This window comes from Myxine glutinosa, chromosome 11, assembly GCF_964187855.1.
Source record: "Myxine glutinosa chromosome 11, kmMyxGlut1.1, whole genome shotgun sequence".
NCBI classification, from domain to species: Eukaryota; Metazoa; Chordata; class Myxini; order Myxiniformes; family Myxinidae; genus Myxine; species Myxine glutinosa.
In genome coordinates, this window is record NC_136271.1 from 37,691,659 (window position 1) to 37,710,733 (window position 19,075).

General features: G+C 40.5%; 1 protein-coding gene across 1 annotated transcript in view; it reads right to left on the bottom strand.

Moving 5' to 3' along the window:
* Window positions 1–8,524: 8,524 nt before the first annotated feature.
* COL22A1 (collagen type XXII alpha 1 chain) overlaps window positions 8,525–19,075 on the bottom strand; it is a 283,216-nt gene continuing 272,665 nt past the window's right edge. The window contains exons 47-49 of the mRNA XM_068129833.2: window positions 17,704–17,883; window positions 11,391–11,468; window positions 8,525–10,160 (exon numbers count right to left, since the gene is read on the bottom strand). Of these exons, the coding sequence (XP_067985934.2) occupies window positions 9,973–10,160; window positions 11,391–11,468; window positions 17,704–17,883 (446 nt within the window). The 3' untranslated portion in view covers window positions 8,525–9,972. The remainder of the gene's footprint in view (window positions 10,161–11,390; window positions 11,469–17,703; window positions 17,884–19,075) is intronic.

Here is a 19,075-nt window from a genome sequence, read left to right on the forward strand (position 1 = left end):
GCTGCCACCACCATGCTTCACGGTTGAGATGGTGTTATATTGGTGATAAGCTGTGCTGTTTCCACCAGACGTAGTGCTTTGCATTCAGGCCAAAGAGTTCAATTTTCTGCTCCTCAGACCACAGAATATTTTGCTTCATGCTCTGAGTCTTTCACATGTCTTTTTGCCAACTCCAGATGTGCTGTCATGTGCCTTTTTATCAGGTGTGGCTGCCGTCTGGCCACTCTCCCATAAAGCCTTGATTTGTGAAGTGCTGCAGAGACTGGCCTCCCCACAGGTTCTCCCATCTCAGCCAAGGAACTCTGTAGTTCTGTCAGAGTGGTCATTGCGTTCTTCATCACCTCCTTGACCAAGGTCCTTCTTGTCGGGTTGCTCAGTTTGGTTGTACGGCCAGCTCTAGGAAGAGTCTGGGTAGTTCGATATTCTTTCCATTTACGAATGATGGAGCTCACTGTGCTCTTGGAAACTTTCAACACTCTAGAAATTGTTTACTACCCTTCCCAGATCTATGCTTCATCGCAATTCTATCTCAGAGTTATACGGACAGTTCCTTGTACTTCATGGTATAGTCTGATCTGACATGCACAGTCAACTGTGGGACCTTATATAGAAGGTGTGTTTCTTTCTAAATAATGTCCAAGCAATTGAATTGGCCACAACAACAACAACAACAAACACCAACAACAGGCATTTAAAGGCCATTTTCCCTGCTAGAGCGGGGGTTAGCCTTGCGGTCCCCATGACAATCTTCTCCATTTTGCCCTATTTTCTACATCTCCCCTTGTTAACCCCCTTGGCCGCATTTCTTCTTCCACCATATTTAGCCAAGTCTTTCTCAGTCTTCCCCGTCCTCTACTTCCTTCTACATTCATTTCCATCATTCTTCTCAACCAGTCACTTTCATCCTTCCTCAACACATGACCAAACCATCTCAACCTGTTCCTCTTCACAGCATCAATCACAGGCCACAAGTGGTAAAAATAAAAATCTCATTGATATTAGTGATAAACTAGATGAGTGATAAAAAAATCTCAATTGAATCAATTTTAAATTTAGGCTGTAACACAACAAAATGTGAAAAAGTCAAGGAGTGTGAATAATTTTTGAAGGCATTGTATGCACTGGCCAAGCATCTGATCCTTTGCAGATTTGCTCCAATCAATGCAGCAGCTGTTGATGTCATAATGGGGCACCATATGGCACAATGTGGAATTATCTACAAAGTGCAAAAGAGGGTTTTATATCATCAGAGGGTCAATAAGCTATATTAGTAATAAAACGAGGCTGACGATGTCGCCTTGGCTCTAGCCTCCAAGGGAAGAAGAGATGAAAGGATATCCTTGAGAGTTGCATGCTGATTGTGTATATAGAGGAAGCCGGTCAGCCAGGATGAAAGGTGGCGTTGGATGGCATAAGCAGAGCTTGGCGTCCTTCCCATGGGTGCCAAATGAGTGGAGTGCCACAGAGTTTCAAAGATATGTCCAAAGACCTAGCACAGTTTTATTAATTAAACTGAGTAAGTGTTGAAACAAAAGCAGCAGCATTTCCAAAAACTTTACTACGTTGGAATCCAAAATGATCTGAGATCAGGCCATTCGATAAAAGGAAACACAATGTCAGCTACAATGATGGATTTCACGATTTTTCTTCCAACTAGAAATATCCTTATTGCTCTGCTGTAGTTGAATGGATCACGTTTGCGCACTTCTTACGAAGGGGAGCGATTGGCGCAATTTATAAAGACACGACTGTTGCCAGAAGTTGCTCGTCTCCCAGCCGTCCTGCACATTACTGAGTGATTCGTTCATTCAAGTTGTTGAGAAGTGCAATTTCTGTAGCTCAACTGACTGCAACATTGCATTTGCTTTTACTAGTGCGATACACGTGCTACGCATGGGTGGGAGGCCAGAAGCAAACAGGCAATGCAGATATGGCGAATGCTAAAGCATGAAACCAATAAATACCACATTCCTGTAGCAGTGTAGCACCCACAGTCGTACGTCAGACATGGACAGCAAGTTCGTGAAGGAATTCCATGAAAAACGTACCCGTTCGCAAACAAACGGGTACGTTTACATATAGAAACATCGATCGTGGGTCTGTGGCGAATCTGCATATGGCGATCCGTGAAGTTCACGTTTAGAAAGTAGAAACCATCACGGCATGTCGTCATTCACTTGAACTCGATATCTCCTTTTTCATTCCAAACAACATAACTCCAATCACAAATTAATCACAAAATAAACTTTTAACAACATTGTTAATGTTTCCTTCATTGTAAAAACTACCAAGTCAACAGTTAAAAGGATTTTGAGCCTATAGGTGTTACGGCCTTGGCAAGATAAATGGAGACAGCGATCTGTTCGCTTATACACCGCGCAAATAGCTATGTGGAATTCTCTCATGTAGAGATTAAACCCACATCGTTTGAACTTTGGCCGAGGTCATTATTTACTTTTAATGATGTTTGTATATGAATAAAAAATAAGATAATTGGTTTTTGGTCGTCCTTTCCACATATCTCGTGGGATTGTGAGTTGGAGAGACAATCGTGATGGCGGGGAGGGGGTTGGCATTCTCTCAAGCAGGGATTCAACCCATGTCCTTATAAAAGGTCTTTGTCCGAGTCCGATCGGTGCAGCTGTGCAGCGATCGGTGCAGCCGTTTGTGCGGCACCCGGGAAAATAACGTTATGCGGGCGTCCAAACCTGAAAAAGCTGGAGGCCAACGCTGAAATTGGAAAAACAATATAGCCCATTTTACTCCAGGAGATCCCAGGATTACCCACCCAAAATATCGTTGCGATCGGTTCAGCCGTTTTTGCGGTACCTTCGAATGGACGGACAGAGACGGACGGACATTTGGTGAATTATAGTAAGATGGATGCCCCTCTACTCCATCTTTGTAATTGAGCCTGTCCCTTTATAAATTTCAAGAATGTTAGTGATTGCTATAGTCCATGTCTTTAGTTGTAATTGTGACTATTTCCTCGCATCCTCTCTCTCAAAATTTTCCACTTGTTTATTTCCAAATGATGCCCCACTGCCCTTTTTTGCACTTTGTTACCACATTCTTTGACGAGCCGAGATTTTTGTGCACAACAAAGTAACAAATGTTCACTGAGCACACAACTAAATAGATTTTCTTCTTCGAAAAGAAGACATTGTAACATTTAGAATGGATAACTTACTTGCTCTTGCAACCTCAGCAGTGTGCCTTTGTATCGGTTTGTTTTGTGTTTTTGGAGTGTTCATGCTGTCGTCTTGGTAACCACAACAATCACTCTGTATTGTCTCCGGCGTCCAGTGTTCGAGAGCTGATAAAGCCACGCTCGTAAATATATTCCACAGCAATAGGATGGAATTTCAGCTGATAGTGGATGACGCACAAAATTGCACTTGCTTATTGAAAGCAGCACGCTCCACTTGAATGAAATGCCCATTAGCATTTACTACCACTAAATATATTGGTGGGATATATATTTTTGGCCACGGCTGTATATATATACTGTATATATATATATATATATACAGTCGTGGCCAAAAATATTGGCACCCTTGCACATTTTTAAAATAATGCACCATTTCTTGCAGAAAATTGTTGAAATTAGAAAATATTTTGGTATCCACATTTGTATTTCTTTGGTTTTCAGTGGAACAAAACCAAAAAAACTGAAAAAATTACTAAATCTTAGCTTATTCCACACAGAAATCCTAAAAAGGCCCGGACAATATTATTGGCACCTTTTAGAAGTTACAAATAATTAGATTTCAAGCAGGTGATTCTCCTTTACTCTGGAATTGAACTCACCTGTAGTGAGTTTCAGATGCCTGCAATATAAAAGTCACTCATTCAACCAGTTCGAATGGAGAAACTGAGTCATTCTGCTGTTTTGTGTCACTGTGTATGTGTATACCACAACGAGCATGGAGAAAAGAAAGAAAACCAGAGAATTGTCTGAGGAGGTCAGACACAAGAATGTAGCCAAGCATGGACAATCTCAAGGCTACAAGTCCATCTCCAGAGACCTTGAAGTTCCTGTGTCCACCACACGTGTATATGATTTATTTCATTATCTTTGATAAGGACCAAGAGTATATGACTTACATGTAGGAAGCATGTGATCTTGCCTGAGGACACACATACACATAGTCACACACACACACACACACACACACACATATATATATATACACATACACACACTCAATACACATACACACACGCCCTTTGCACACATATAAACACAGACACATACACACACATATAGTCACACGCACACACACACACACACACACAAACACACGCACACACATACACACACATCTACCAATCTGTTTTGGAACCTTTATCGTCCTTCATTTATGAACAATATGTCACATTCATTTGTTTCATTTGGAAAATTCAATGAACATTCCTCCTTAACAGACAAATGTGGTGTTTCATGTTTGTATCAATTTTCTGTCTTTCTCCTGTGAGTCTGCAACCACAAAATGCACAGTATGGCCTTTTCATCATCAGCAATATTGATCATGCTGGGTAGGTAGCGGTAAAACTACTCGGTATATTCCTTGCCATTCATCGAGTTCGGTCTGCTTGTACAATGGAGTAGTGATTGGCTCATTTCCGCAGCCATGAATCGTTTGTGACTTGTGGCTGTGGGTGCCCCGAAACGTCACAATGTGTAGGGGACACAAGAGTAAGACTGATATTAGAGCGCCTTCTAGTGAATGAGCCAGTGATAAATGTCGACATGTTTACTACATCTGCCAGACTGCTCTTTTCAAATGAAATGAATTCTTATCTTTGTAAAAATTGCTGCCTCCATTTTATCTTTCTCTGTTCTTTAAAGCACCTTCAAATTATTGGAAATGGATATTGGGGACTGGGGTACACCTGTAGACACCTCGAGCTCTATAACACAGGTTAGGATAATCCTTGGAAGTGGCATATCTTTGTAAACCTTCTTGAACCAGCAAGAGCAATCAGAGATTGCATGCAGACCCTCACCAGGATGTATTTTCAGTGGTTTTTATGGCTTCGGTGTTAAAACAAATATGGCGGCCGAACCACGTGACCGATGACGTCATCGTTATTTTTTTTTCTCCGCCAATTTATCCCTAGATGATGCTCAATAAATTTCATCTTGATCGGATGAAATATTGTACTTGTCGAATTATGACTATAATTGTGGCACCTATGACATCATTAACATGTTATTCCACATGGAGAGCTCTTTACAATGAGCCATCAATTTTTTCCGTTTTTTCCAAGATGGCGGCCGAACCACGTGACCGATGACATCATCGTTATTTTTTCTCCACCAATTTATCCCTAGATGACGCTCAATAAATTTCATCTTGATCGGATGAAATTTTGTACTTGTTGAATTATGACATCATAATGGTGGCACCTATGAAATAATCATTGACAAATTTATTCCCCATGGAGAGTTCTTTACAATGAGCCATGTGTCAATTGTTTCTATGCAGCGCTTTCGGAGATATAGAGGTGCAAAGCTTTTCGTTTTTTCCAAGATGGCGGCCGTACCACGTGACCTAGGACATCATAATTATCATAAAAAAATTATACAGGTGGAGGTGTACCTATCGTGAAAATTTCCTGTCAATTGGATCAACGGTTGCAGAGAAAATCATATCAACAAACAGACAGACAAACAGACAAATGCAATATCCTCTCCTCAGGCGAGGGTGATTGTAGATTATAAATCTGACAGTTATGGCCATTTTGTCAAGTTAAGACTTTGTGCCAATTTCAATTCAATGATATTGGTACAAGAGTCCAATTGGGGTTTGAATCTTGTGTTTGAAGCCATTATGTTTGATGTTGTTATTAGACCCCTTGGACTTTGTCCAAAATGGGGTTCTTACAGATTGGGTCTCGTCCATCTGTCCACAACCATATTTCGGAGATGTATGGACTGATTAATATGTTCATACTTGGCACAAAGACAGTACATGACGGTATACATTGGCACATCATTTTGTTTCACGATGCGATCAAAGATGGCCGACTGGCTGCCATTTTAATTGTAAAAAAACTCGATATTGCAAACGTCCTCAACCATTTCTCGGACATGCATTTACCGATCTTGTTCAAACTTGGCCGACAGATCACGAATTATGCTTACGTCATCTTTTTTCGAGATCAGATCCAAGATGGCCGACTGGCGGCCATTTTAATTGTAAAAAAACTCGATATTGAAAAATGTCCTCAACCATTTCTCGGACATGCATTTACCGATCTTGTTCAAACTTGGCACACAGATCGCGAATTATGCTTACGTCATCTTTTTCGAGATCAGATCCAAGATGGCCGACTGGCGCCATTTTAATTGTAAAAAAACTCGATATTGAAAAATGCCCTCAACCATTTCTCAGACATGCATTTACCGATCTTGTTCCAACTTGGCACACAGATCGCGAATTATGCTTACGTCATCTTTTTTCGAGATCAGATCCAAGATGGCCGACTGGCGGCCATTTATTTACTTAAACGTGTCCCCAAACATTTCTTGACACACGGACGGTTAATTCTCATTTTACTAATAGATTCCCACAATTGTTCTCCAGGCATGTACAACCATACAGATAATGGCCGGAAACTTCAAGAGAGATATTACCAGATTTCACGGTTTCAATGGGAATGAATCCTGCACGACATTTTGTCAACACATAAAATAAATGATGATCTCATGGCCATTGATCAAGCAGAAGAGGAAACAACATACAGCTCTTCATTTGACGATCGAGAGTGGTAAAGTTACCCAGCGTTTCCGGGCAATTCCGGATCCCTCCTTGCACTCCCTTCAGTATGTTACAGTTTTCTCCTAAAACGCAAAGCAGACATGAACTTTGACCTGGTGCAGTGGCTCTCTGGCGGGGGTGGTGGCAATAACAAATCACTTTTTGTAAACTCCATTGATAGCCATGTCAGAAACCACCATCAAACTTGATGGCCTCAGCCATAAGATTAAACCTCCTCAGCTCCAGGTCTGTATCCTTCTTCCACTGCTGGTGTAACACACCTCGAGGCATCGAACACTTCATGTTGCATCCCATCTTTATTTGTAACCCGAAGAATGTCAGTTTCCTGCCCCGTGATGTATGGGTGATACTCGCAAGAATTAGTACAATTAGGAATGTAAAGAAGGAAATCAGGTGAGCTCGGCCTAATCTGAGGCTCTGAAGCGATTCATCATTTCCTGGAGCTTTGTAGTACAACTAACACTGATCGGTTTTACTGGACTAGCCTGTTTTGGTTTAGTGCAGGATGAAAGGCCCTCTCAACAGAACAGTCATGCCCATTCTTTCCTGTTTGCGGGACCATAGCACTCCAGCGAATTTTAGGTTTCCACTCTCCATCAAATATCCGATCTTCAGTTTGTTTCAGGTACGTCTCCATATTGTCAATTTTGAGCTCACTTGGAACATAGTTCTGGGGAGCTTATGGGATGATGGCAAGTCGTCTGTCCGTCAGTCCGTAAACACTTGCAACTTATTCTCCGAAAACCGCTGATGGGATGGTGACTAAACTTGGCACAAATTATAATTGGTACGTTGAGACTCAACTTTATTCACGGCACGAAAAAAAATCAGGGTCTAAATGGGTCTACTGGGGGTCGTCAAAGTGGGTCCAGGTTTGACCCCCAAAATAGAAATTAGCTTTTTCCTCTGAAACTACACACACTATTTCGATTGAACTTGACCACAATTTTCATCACCCGTGATGTACCGAAGTTTGTTCACGACATTAAAATAATCCGTTTGCTTTTCAGGACGTTTTTGTAATCCACCAAATGCTGCCCATCCTGCTCTCTCCTGTCTCTCCACTTCTTCAAAGTAACGTGGATCACTTTTTTAAAGTTTTTTTTTTTTTGTATACAAGATCGAGGCTCGTGAAAGAGCTAACATCAATCACAAAAAAAACAAGCGGACACACAAAACATACAATAAAGGGAGCAGGAGACAAGATGGGGAGAGAGAGGGAAGCACACAAGTACAACAGCAGAGAACAGAGACATCGGGAGATCTGTGGGATGGAGAGGGCTTGGGGGGAGGAGGCATGTGAAGGCGGGGGGAGGGGGTGGGAGGGGTATAAAACACATGGACCCTACCAGGACTTCCAGGAAAGAAATCGGTATTTCAAAAAAAGTGGATCTGGGGTGAATTTAAATATGTTTATATTAATTTATTTTTTAGCTCCATTCCTAATTGTATTGTTTAGAATTTAAATAAGTTTAATTAAATTATCGGTTTCTTTAATTTCCCAATGACTAATTTGAATGTCTTCCTTTTTTTTTTTTTTTGTATACAAGATCGAGGCTCGTGAAAGAGCTAAATTTCTTGTAAAGCAGAACAGGATTTTGTTGTCATCATATTCATGTGTAGTCCGATTACAGCTCGTTGCTTTGAACACTATGGGCATGTGGCATGGCTAAACTCGTCTTTCATGTTTTTTTCCGGCCAGCTGTGTGACAAAAGTCAATTGCTGACGTCATACAAACAACCGGAGCATATTTATTTGCCTTTAATCACATATTTACGAGAAGACATGATTCATTATTTCTAGTTGAACTATGGAGGTGTTCAGTAAAGCATCACATGTGACTGTGTTTAATACAATCAAACACGATTCATACTTTCCTACATGGTACGAGCAGCACGAATGTGCTACCGAGTACAAAAATGTGAAACTTTTCAATAAATTACTTGTTCTCATGGACATTTAATTTGAACAAAATTGGCACCATTCAAACAATACAGAATAAAGCACATAAAACACATCGTTATATTTTCTTATGTGCATCTCCTCAAATTGGTGAAACAACTACCTGTATCGTTAGTTTGGAGTGGGACAAAAAAAATAAAAATCAAAGTACCATGATGAAGGTAAGCTTGTATTTTATCTGCTCAGGGCTAGAACGATGGACTAGACCTAGAGGTATGCGCACTTACCTCTGAGCTATCTCACCTGGGTTAGAATCCCGACCCAGCTGCGAACTGTCGCGGAGCGAATCAATGCGTGTACCGTCCCTCGGACGGACGTTAAATGGGCATCCTGTCTACCAGCATTAGTTGGTGTACGTTTAATATCCCACGGTGCCCCTCGTGACGAGTAGGCGAGTCATCGCAGGCACCCTGAACAAATTACAAATTCCTGCTCTGACCTACAGGGGGCACTGCATCAGCGGCACAGCCACTGAATAACAAAAAGCAAAACAAAGCTAATAAATAAAAAAGCTAATAATAACGCAAAATAAAAGCACAAGATACAGTACTCCACTTGTCACCTGGCATGAGAGAATGATGCAAGCTTCCATTGTCTTCCAAAAAATTACAAGGAAAATTAGAAACTAGTATCAAATCTGTCCTATGAATGGTGCAACGTGTTGTGATTACTAACAACAAATTATAAGGTTTTCATTCTATGCAGCTGGATATGGCAAGCATGTGTTATTTTCTTAGTCATTTTGAAAACATACCTTGGATTGTCTGCAAGCAAAGGAAGAAGGAAGTTTGAAATTCCTACCTTTGATAGAATGACTGAAATGTGACAGTCCATTGAGAAGGTACGGCCTGAGATTTTTGAGCTGTCAAGTTTCTCAGTGAATTTTGAATGATCCATTGCATTCATGAATGAGAGCTACACTTGCGCCATTGCTGCTCACACAGCTCAAATACCTATTTGGGGTCAAATGAGAGCTTACAGGTAAACCAAAAGAGAGGCCACTAGCACAATAGACAGTGATATGAGTAGGAAAAGTGATAGGACAATCAAGCAGGACATCTTGCAAAGGGCCCCATACAAGGTAGAGGTGATAAAACTGAGACTTCCAAAGATTGAGCAAAATAATTATTTCAGAAAACGCAATGATTTGACAAATCCAGATTAAATTAATTGAATGACGAAGAAGAGAATGTTGCACCGATCACAGGTTTTCAGTCTTCATCATGGACCTTTGACGTTTGAAGCTGGCCGGGATAAACTGGCGGCATAGAAACACGTTGAGGGGTCGCATTGACCATTATGGCCAGCACGTCCAGGGGGACCAGGAGGACTGGGGCTTCCAGGACTGCCTGTTGGACCAGCGGAGCCAGGTGAACCATCTTTTCCATAGCCTGTTGGTCCTGGAAGACCTGCAGATGTTGTGGATTGATTAATAAAAGATTTACAGGAGTTCTATTTATTTAATTTTACTCTGAGTGCACAGGTATAACAACATCATCATCATCATGAAAAACAATCTTTACCTCCGCGACTGAGGGTGGATGGAGGTTATGTATTCGCCCCTCTCTGTCTGTCCGTTTGTCTGTCTGTCTGTGACCATGATATCTCAAAAGGTTGTGGACGAGTTATGACAAAACTAGGTGGATGAGTTGGTTAGGTGACAGGAACAAGCCAATTTGAATTTGGTTCAGGTCCTGATCCAGATCCGGCCTCTCAGCGGGATCCGGCCTCTCAGCGGGATCCGGCCTCTCAGCGGGATCCGGCCTCTCAGCGGGATCCGGCCTCTCAGCGGGATCCGGCCTATCAGCGGGATCCGGCCTCTCAGCGGGATCCGGCCTCTCAGCGGGATCCGGCCTCTCAGCGGGATCCGGCCTCTCAGCGGGATCCGGCCTATCAGCGGGATCCGGCCTATCAGCGGGATCCGGCCTATCAGTGGGATCCGGCCTATCAGTGGGATCCGGCCTATCAGTGGGATCCGGCCTATCAGTGGGATCCGGCCTATCAGTGGGATCCGGCCTATCAGTGGGATCCGGCCTATTAGTGGGATCCGGCCTTTCAGTGGGATCGGCCTTTCAGTGGGATCCGGCCTTTCAGTGGGATCCGGCCTTTCAGCGGGATCCGGCCTTTCAGCGGGATCCGGCCTATCAGCGGGATCCGGCCTTTCAGTGGGATCTGGCCTTTCAGTGGGATCCGGCCTTTCAGCGGGATCCGGCCTCTCAGTGGGATCCGGCCTATCAGTGGGCCTGGTCGAGGTATGTGCTCTACCGAGTGCTGTTCTAGTTCTCCATGTGCTTCTTCCGTTATCTCTTCCCCTTCCCTGACTTCTGTAACTCTTTCTACCTTATTTCAATCTTTCCACATTCCCAAAAATTCTCATATCCACATTTCTCTAACTGCCTTCCCATTTCCTACATTCAATTTGTTTTATGTTATTATTTTAGCCCCCTTCCCACATTTCCCTAGCAAAGGTAATACAGTAAATAGGCCTATAAATATAATGGACAACAATCTTGGAATTCTGGATGCACAGATGTAGAATTTTACAATAATGTCACCACAAATATGGGAACGATAACGGCCTTCATGCACATTTCCTAAGCTAATCATGGCATCGGCCTATGTGCTGACCACAGTCTCACCTTGAAGTCCAGGAGCTCCTCGTTTCCCCTCAAGCCCCTCACCTGGAGGTCCTTGATCACCCTTAACTCCCCTTTCACCTGTTAACATGATTTTAAAAAGCAAATGTATAGGTGGAGAAAATCAATTACAACATGGTGAGGTTTAACATGAGAATAAACTAGAAAATATAATTTGATGCAAATGTGTCAATGGATATGCCTGTGTTAGATGTCAACCCATTGTTATGTTTGATCTCAATTGAAGGTCACGTGAGAGGGAGGGAGAGAGAGAGAGAGAGGGAAGAGGAAGAGAGACACCATCAGATGCGTCTAACTTGAGTTTTGATCTGCAAAATTATTGTCAAAGGGCACATGACCTTTGACCTGTTGAACCCAACATCAAATCAGCTCATGTTTGTATGACAGCCCATGCTTGTTTCAAGTTTGGTTGAAATCCCTTCAGTGGTTCACAAGTTATTGTGGCAATAAAGACTTTCAATTAAAGGGCACACGACCTGAGAGCATTTTAACCCAATGTCAAATCAGTTCATACTTGCGTTACAGTCTCTACTTGTTCCAAGTTTAGTTGAAATTCCTTCTGGGGTTCAAAAGTTATGGTGGTAATAAATAACAGATGGACGGACAGACACACAACCCGGAAACATAATACCTCTGGCCTACAGCTGTGGAGGCATAAATACATTTTTTGGTGTTTTCCTAATGCATCTTTCATGTCTTAATGCACATCATTAGACTTGACAAGTCTGCATTTTCAGAGGCTTAATTTTTTTCACGAAGTGCAACTTGTTTGCACGACATTTGCTCTGGCAAATTAATGCTAACTAGCCGAAACCCGTGGAACATCCACGGAAGGGAGGATGTGGTGTAGTACACGGCAATCGACGACACTGGCACAAATGCATGCTCTGGATTGTCCACTCAGTGGACGGCTTGCTTTCGCCTTCGCCTGTCCAATCAGCGGACGGCTTGCTTCGCCTTCGCCCAGCAGACGCCAATACGATGGCGTCGTAAGATGGCGTCGTATCGGCAGTTAATCGGATGCTTTTGGGCCCCAACGTCGGCTAATTCCGATTTTTCGAGTATGGATGTACGTGATAAACAAAGTGCGCGGTTCGTAGATCGTAAATCCATTTGTGCCGTGGGCATCGGGTCACTGGGTGCGGCGTAAAAGGGATAACAAAGTCGAGTCCTTACGCTATTATTATATAGATTTGCAGATGGGATCCAACATGACATTTAAAAACAATATACAGTCACGTAAAAAAGTAGGTACACCCCATGTAAAGTTTTGACGTTTTCAACATATTTCAACTTACAGCTATTTGATCTTCATTTCAACAATATTGATAGATAAAGGTGATATAATATAACAAATATCATGAAACATTTACATTTTGTCATCCATTGTATAATTTAAATAAACATGAATGCAAATTTCGCATGTGGAAAAAGTAAGTACACCCTTGGCTCAAATAGGTGGTATTGCCCCCTTTGGCAGAAACAACCTCAAGTAGGCATTTCTTATAACTGTCTGCCAGTCTCTGACATCGACTGGGAGAAATTTTTGCCCACTCCTCCATGCAGAATTCTTTCAGCTGTGCGATGTTTGAGAGGTTTCTTGCATGCACAGCTCGTTTCAAATCCCCCCACAACATCTCGATGGGATTTAGATCCGGGCTTTGACTTGGCCATTCCAGAACCCTCAATTTCTTTCTTTTCAGCCATTCCTTGGTGGATTTACTGGTATGTTTTGGGTCATTATCATGTTGCAAGCTCCACCTTCGGTTGATCTTCAACTTTCCGACAGATGGCCTCACATTATCCTCAAGCACCCTCTGGTACAATAAAGAATTCTTAGTGGATTCTATGATGGTGAGCTGCCCAGGCCCTGATGCAGCAAAGCTGCCCCAAACCATAATATTTCCACCACCATGCTTTACAGTTGGTATCAGGTTCTTGTGGTCAAATGCTGTCTTTGGTTTTCGCCAAGCATGTCTTCTGGCTCTGTGGCCAAATAGCTCTACCTTTGACTCATCTGTCCAGAGCACATTGTTCCAGAAGTGCTGGTCTTTGCCGAGGTGTTCATTGGCAAACTTTAGTCTTGCCCTGATGTTCTTTCTGGACAGCAAAGGTTTCCTCCTGGCACACCTCCCATGCAGATCAAATTTGTGCAGCCTCTTTATAATGGTAGACTCGTGCACTTTGACATCAACAGTGGCAAGAGCTTTAGGTCCCGTGATGACATTCTGGGGTTCTTCGAGACTTCTTTCAGCATCTTGCGGTCTGCTCTCGGGCTGAACTTGCTGGGACGGTCTGGCCTGAACAAGTTGGCAGTTGTTTGGAATCTTCTTCACTTGCAGATGATCTTCCGGACAATTGAATGATTGATTTCAAATTGTTTGGAGATCGTTTTAAATCCCTTCCCAGACTCGTAGGCATCTATAACCTTCTTTCTGATGGCCTCAAAGAGCTCTTTTGATTTAGGCATGGTGATGCCGCACACTTCAACAACAAAGAGCAAACCAAACGAAATGTCTGAGGTTTAAATAAGACAGGTTCCTCCAAGATCCTCTCTAACGATGTTCTAATCATTTGCACCTGATTCTAATTTTAGGTATTTTAAGTAGTGATAAATGTAGGGGTGTACTTACTTTTTCCACATGCGAAATTTGCATTTATGTTTATTTAAATTATACAATAGACTACAAAATGTAAATGTTTCATGATATTTGTTATATAATATCACCTTTATCTATCAATATTGTTGTCATGAGGATCAAATAGCTGTATGTTAAAATTTGTTGAAAAAAGTCAAAACTTTACATGGGGTGTACTTACTTTTTTACGTGACTGTACTTGTAGTGCATCTAAAATGGGAACCAATTTCTACCATAAGAGGCCTGTTTTGGGCCAGATTTTTTTTATCACGGCTGACAAATTGAAAATAATTGACAAATATGACTATAGAAATAACGCATTACAGACACTATCATTTTCTGTGATTTTTAGTGAAATCCCATGCATTTCAATAGGAAACTCAAACTTTCTTACACATTTTAACATAAAATAATCAAAGTTAATTGGTCAAAATCTTCATGAAAAGATTGTGGAATTACCAACGTTTAATAGCAACAAACTTTACGTAATGTTTACAAATTTTCTTTTAACACCCTAATTTTCCCATTCTCTGCCCTGAGTCAATTTTACTCAAATTTTATGAGTTTTATCATTTTATGAGTACGTCCTTCATCGATGTACTCCCATTATTAATAGTACGTCCTTCATCGATGTACTCCCATTATTAATAGTACGTCCTTCATCGATGTACTCCCATTATTAATAGTACGTCCTTCATCGATGTACTCCCATTATTAATAGTACGTCCTTCATAGATGTACTCCCATTATTAATAGTAAGTCCTTCATAGATGTACTCCCATTATTAATAGTACATTCTTCATCGACGTACTCCCATTATTAATAGTAAGTCCTTCATAGATGTACTCCCATTATTAATAGTACATTCTTCATCGATGTACTCCCATTTTTTTTTATTATTATTTTTTGTATACTGAATCGAGGCTCGTGAAAGAGCTATCATTTATTTCACAAACAAATCAACCAGACAAACAAAATATACAAAAAGAGGGAGCGGAAGACAAGATGGATAACTTACTATTATTAATAGTAAGTCCTTCATAGATGTACTCCCATTATTAATAGTACATTCTTCATCGATGTACTCCCATTATTAATAGTATGTCCTTCATAGATGTACTCCCATTATTAATAGTACATTATTCATAGATGTACTCCCATTATTAATAGTACATTCTTCATAGATATACTCCCATTATTAATAGTACATTCTTCAAAGATGTACTCCGATTATTAATAGTACATTCTTCATTGATGTACTCCCATTATTAATAGTACATTATTCATAGATGTACTCCCATTATTAATAGTACATTCTTCAAAGATGTACTCCCATTATTAATAGTACATTCTTCATAGATGTACTCCCATTATTAATAGTACATTATTCATAGATGTACTCCCATTATTAATAGTACATTATTCATAGATGTACTCCCATTATTAATAGTACATTATTCATAGATGTACGTACTCCCATTATTAATAGTACATTCTTCATAGATGTACTCCCATAATTAATAGTACATTCTTCATAGATATACTCCCATTATTAATAGTACATTCTTCAAAGATGTACTCCCATTATTAATAGTACATTCTTCATAGATATACTCCCATTATTAATAGTACATTCTTCATAGATATACTCCCATTACTAATAGTACGTTCTTCATAGATATACTCCCATTATTAATAGTACATTATTCATAGATGTACGTACTCCCATTATTAATAGTACATTCTTCATAGATGTACTCCCATAATTAATAGTACATTCTTCATAGATATACTCCCATTATTAATAGTACATTCTTCAAAGATGTACTCCCATTATTAATAGTACATTCTTCATAGATATACTCCCATTATTAATAGTACATTCTTCATAGATATACTCCCATTACGAATAGTACGTTCTTCATAGATGTACTCCCATAATTAATAGTACATTCTTCATAGATGTACGTACTCCCATTATTAATAGTACATTCTTCATAGATGTACTCCCATAATTAATAGCACATTCTTCATAGATATACTCCCATTATTAATAGTACATTCTTCAAAGATGTACTCCCATTATTAATAGTACATTCTTCATAGATATACTCCCATTATTAATAGTACATTCTTCATAGATATACTCCCATTACTAATAGTACGTTCTTCATAGATATACTCCCATTATTAATTGTACATTCTTCAAAGATGTACTCCCATTATTAATAGTACATTCTTCATAGATGTACTCCCATTATTAATAGTACATTATTCATAGATATACTCCCATTATTAATAGTACATTCTTCATAGATGTACTCCCATTATTAATAGTACATTCTTCATAGATGTACTCCCATTATTAATAGTACATTATTCATAGATGTACTCCCATTATTAATAGTACATTATTCATAGATGTACTCCCATTATTAATAGGACATTCTTCATAGATGTACTCCCATTATTAATAGTACGTTCTTCATAGATGTACTCCCATAATTAATAGTACATTCTTCATAGATGTACTCCCATTATTAATAGTACATTCTTCGTAGATGTACTCCCATTATTAATAGTACATTCTTCATAGACGTACTCCCATAATTAATAGTACATTCTTCATAGATGTACTCCCATTATTAATAGTACATTATTCATAGATGTACGATTGGACTCCCATAATTAATAGTACATTCTTCATAGATGTACTCCCATTATTAATAGTACATTCTTCGTAGATGTACTCCCATTATTAATAGTACGTTCTTCATAGACGTACTCCCATAATTAGTAGTACGTTCTTCATAGATGTACTCCCATAATTAATAGTACATTCTTCATAGATGTACTCCCATTATTAATAGTACATTATTCATAGATGTACTCCCATTATTAATAGTACATTCCTCATAGATGTACTCCCATAATTAATAGTACGTTCTTCATAGATGTACTCCCATTATTAATAGTACATTCTTCATAGATGTACTCCCATTATTAATAGTACATTCTTCGTAGATGTACTCCCATAATTAATAGTACATTCCTCATAGATGTACTCACATTATTAATAGTACGTTCTTCATAGATGCACTCACATTATTAATAGTATATTCTTCATTGATTAGTTGGTGCCATCAGGATGGTGCATTTCGCTTTGAGGTGCCTAATCCGAGTTTGATTCTGGACCAGACCATAAACTCAGATTAGCAATGTTGCAACAATATGTGTGCTGTCCCTCAGATGGACATGAAGTTTTGTGTCCCGTCTGCAAGTGTAGTTTGTGGATGTTGTAGATCCCACAGTCTTTTATGTAGAGTAGACAGGTTATCGCTGTCTCATTTAACAAATTTCAAATTCCTACCACTTCAGTTGAAAATCAGGCCTGCTCAGCTTGTTTCTGAAAGACTTGGGCCAAAGATTTCCTTTGCTGACCTAACAAGAAGCAATAATTAGGGCCTTTATATGAGTAGTAGTGGTAGTAATCTTCCGTGCCCTACCGATATATTGGGGCATTAATTGACATTGCTGGGCATTCATTTTGTCGATTTATTAAGTCGTCACGCTCGGATTTCCATTCCGTGTGTGAGATTCAGTCTCATGCAAATGCACTCTTAATTTGAGAAGCTTCAAACCCTATGGTCTCTCACCCCTCAATCCCGGATGGCCTGGTGGCCCCTCATGGCTAGGAGGGCCGGACGGTCCAGGTTTTCCAGGAGGTCCTTGTTGTCCTGTGGCCCCATTCTTACCCGGCTTTCCGGGAGGCCCAGGCTCACCGCGTCGTCCTTTTTGAGGCAGCATTGTACCTTGGCGGATTCGGAGTAATAGTCCTGGGAGGACCGCCATGTTGTATTAGAGATAGAAACATTGTAGGTGGGGGAGGATAAGGGGGTGAGGTGTGAAGGAAACACAAGAATATTGTTGCCGGCCCAGGAAAAACAAAGGAAAACATGGAAAGAAACACAATTACATCTTAACATTTCTAATGATTTTCTCCAATTTCACTTTCATCAAAATTTTACAATGTTTACATTGCAGCAAGTCAGTTTCTCTTCTCTAAAGAGGTAGAAGCTCACAAAAGAGTTGAACGACAGATGTTGCTGGGTTAACTTACTCCTAGCAAAGAATTAAGCAACAACTTTTAAAATTAAACAAACGACTTTATTCACAGTTCAGAAATGTATTCATCATGTGTATGCAAACCGTGGCAAATGAGGAAAGAAACCCAATCAGGGGAATTGAACGGGAAACATGAAATGTTCCAATTATTGCCACCTGATCCGAGTGATCCTGCAATTTCGCCTGCAGATCACGTCTCCCACATCGTCTGTTTACGTGTCTGCACACAACCGATGTCAATAGCCCATGTAAATTGACCACCTGTGTAATCAAAATGACCGACCGTAGGAATTGCTCGGAGTCATTTAATAGCAGGTGAGTTGGCCCACATAGGGTCCGGGTGGTTCAAGTGCGGATGACTCGGACGGCAATTGCTCCCAAATACAATGTTCATCGCAGTATCATTTCTAGGGCACTTCATCGCAGAGACGAGACAGTTTAATTCACCGAAAGACTTTGTTCAAGTCACCAAAAGGTTAGAACCTCTTGCATAAAATCATTAGCTTGTCAAGCTTGCCAGAAAGAACTGCTTTTTAACAGCAACATTTCTCTTGTCTAGAAAGACCCAAAAAGAGCAATGGACCAACAAATTTTGATTCCAATAGTTCAGAAAAGGCCCACCGCCACTCCTTCGTTCCTTTTTTCCCACCTGTGGAACCAACATCCTCAGTCTCTTCAATCCCATTTTTCTCTCCAAGACGGCTGCACCACCTCGGGTTATCACCCATCCAACAACCATGATATTTTCTACCCCCATTACTGCTCCCCAAGGCCACCTCTTTCCAGGTATCCAGTTTTCTCTTTCACTTCTATGATTGAGAGTTTGTGGGTGTATCCATCTTGTTCACTCTCTGTGCCTGCCCCTTGCGCTCATTCTAACCTATGTCTCTTATCCTGCCAGGT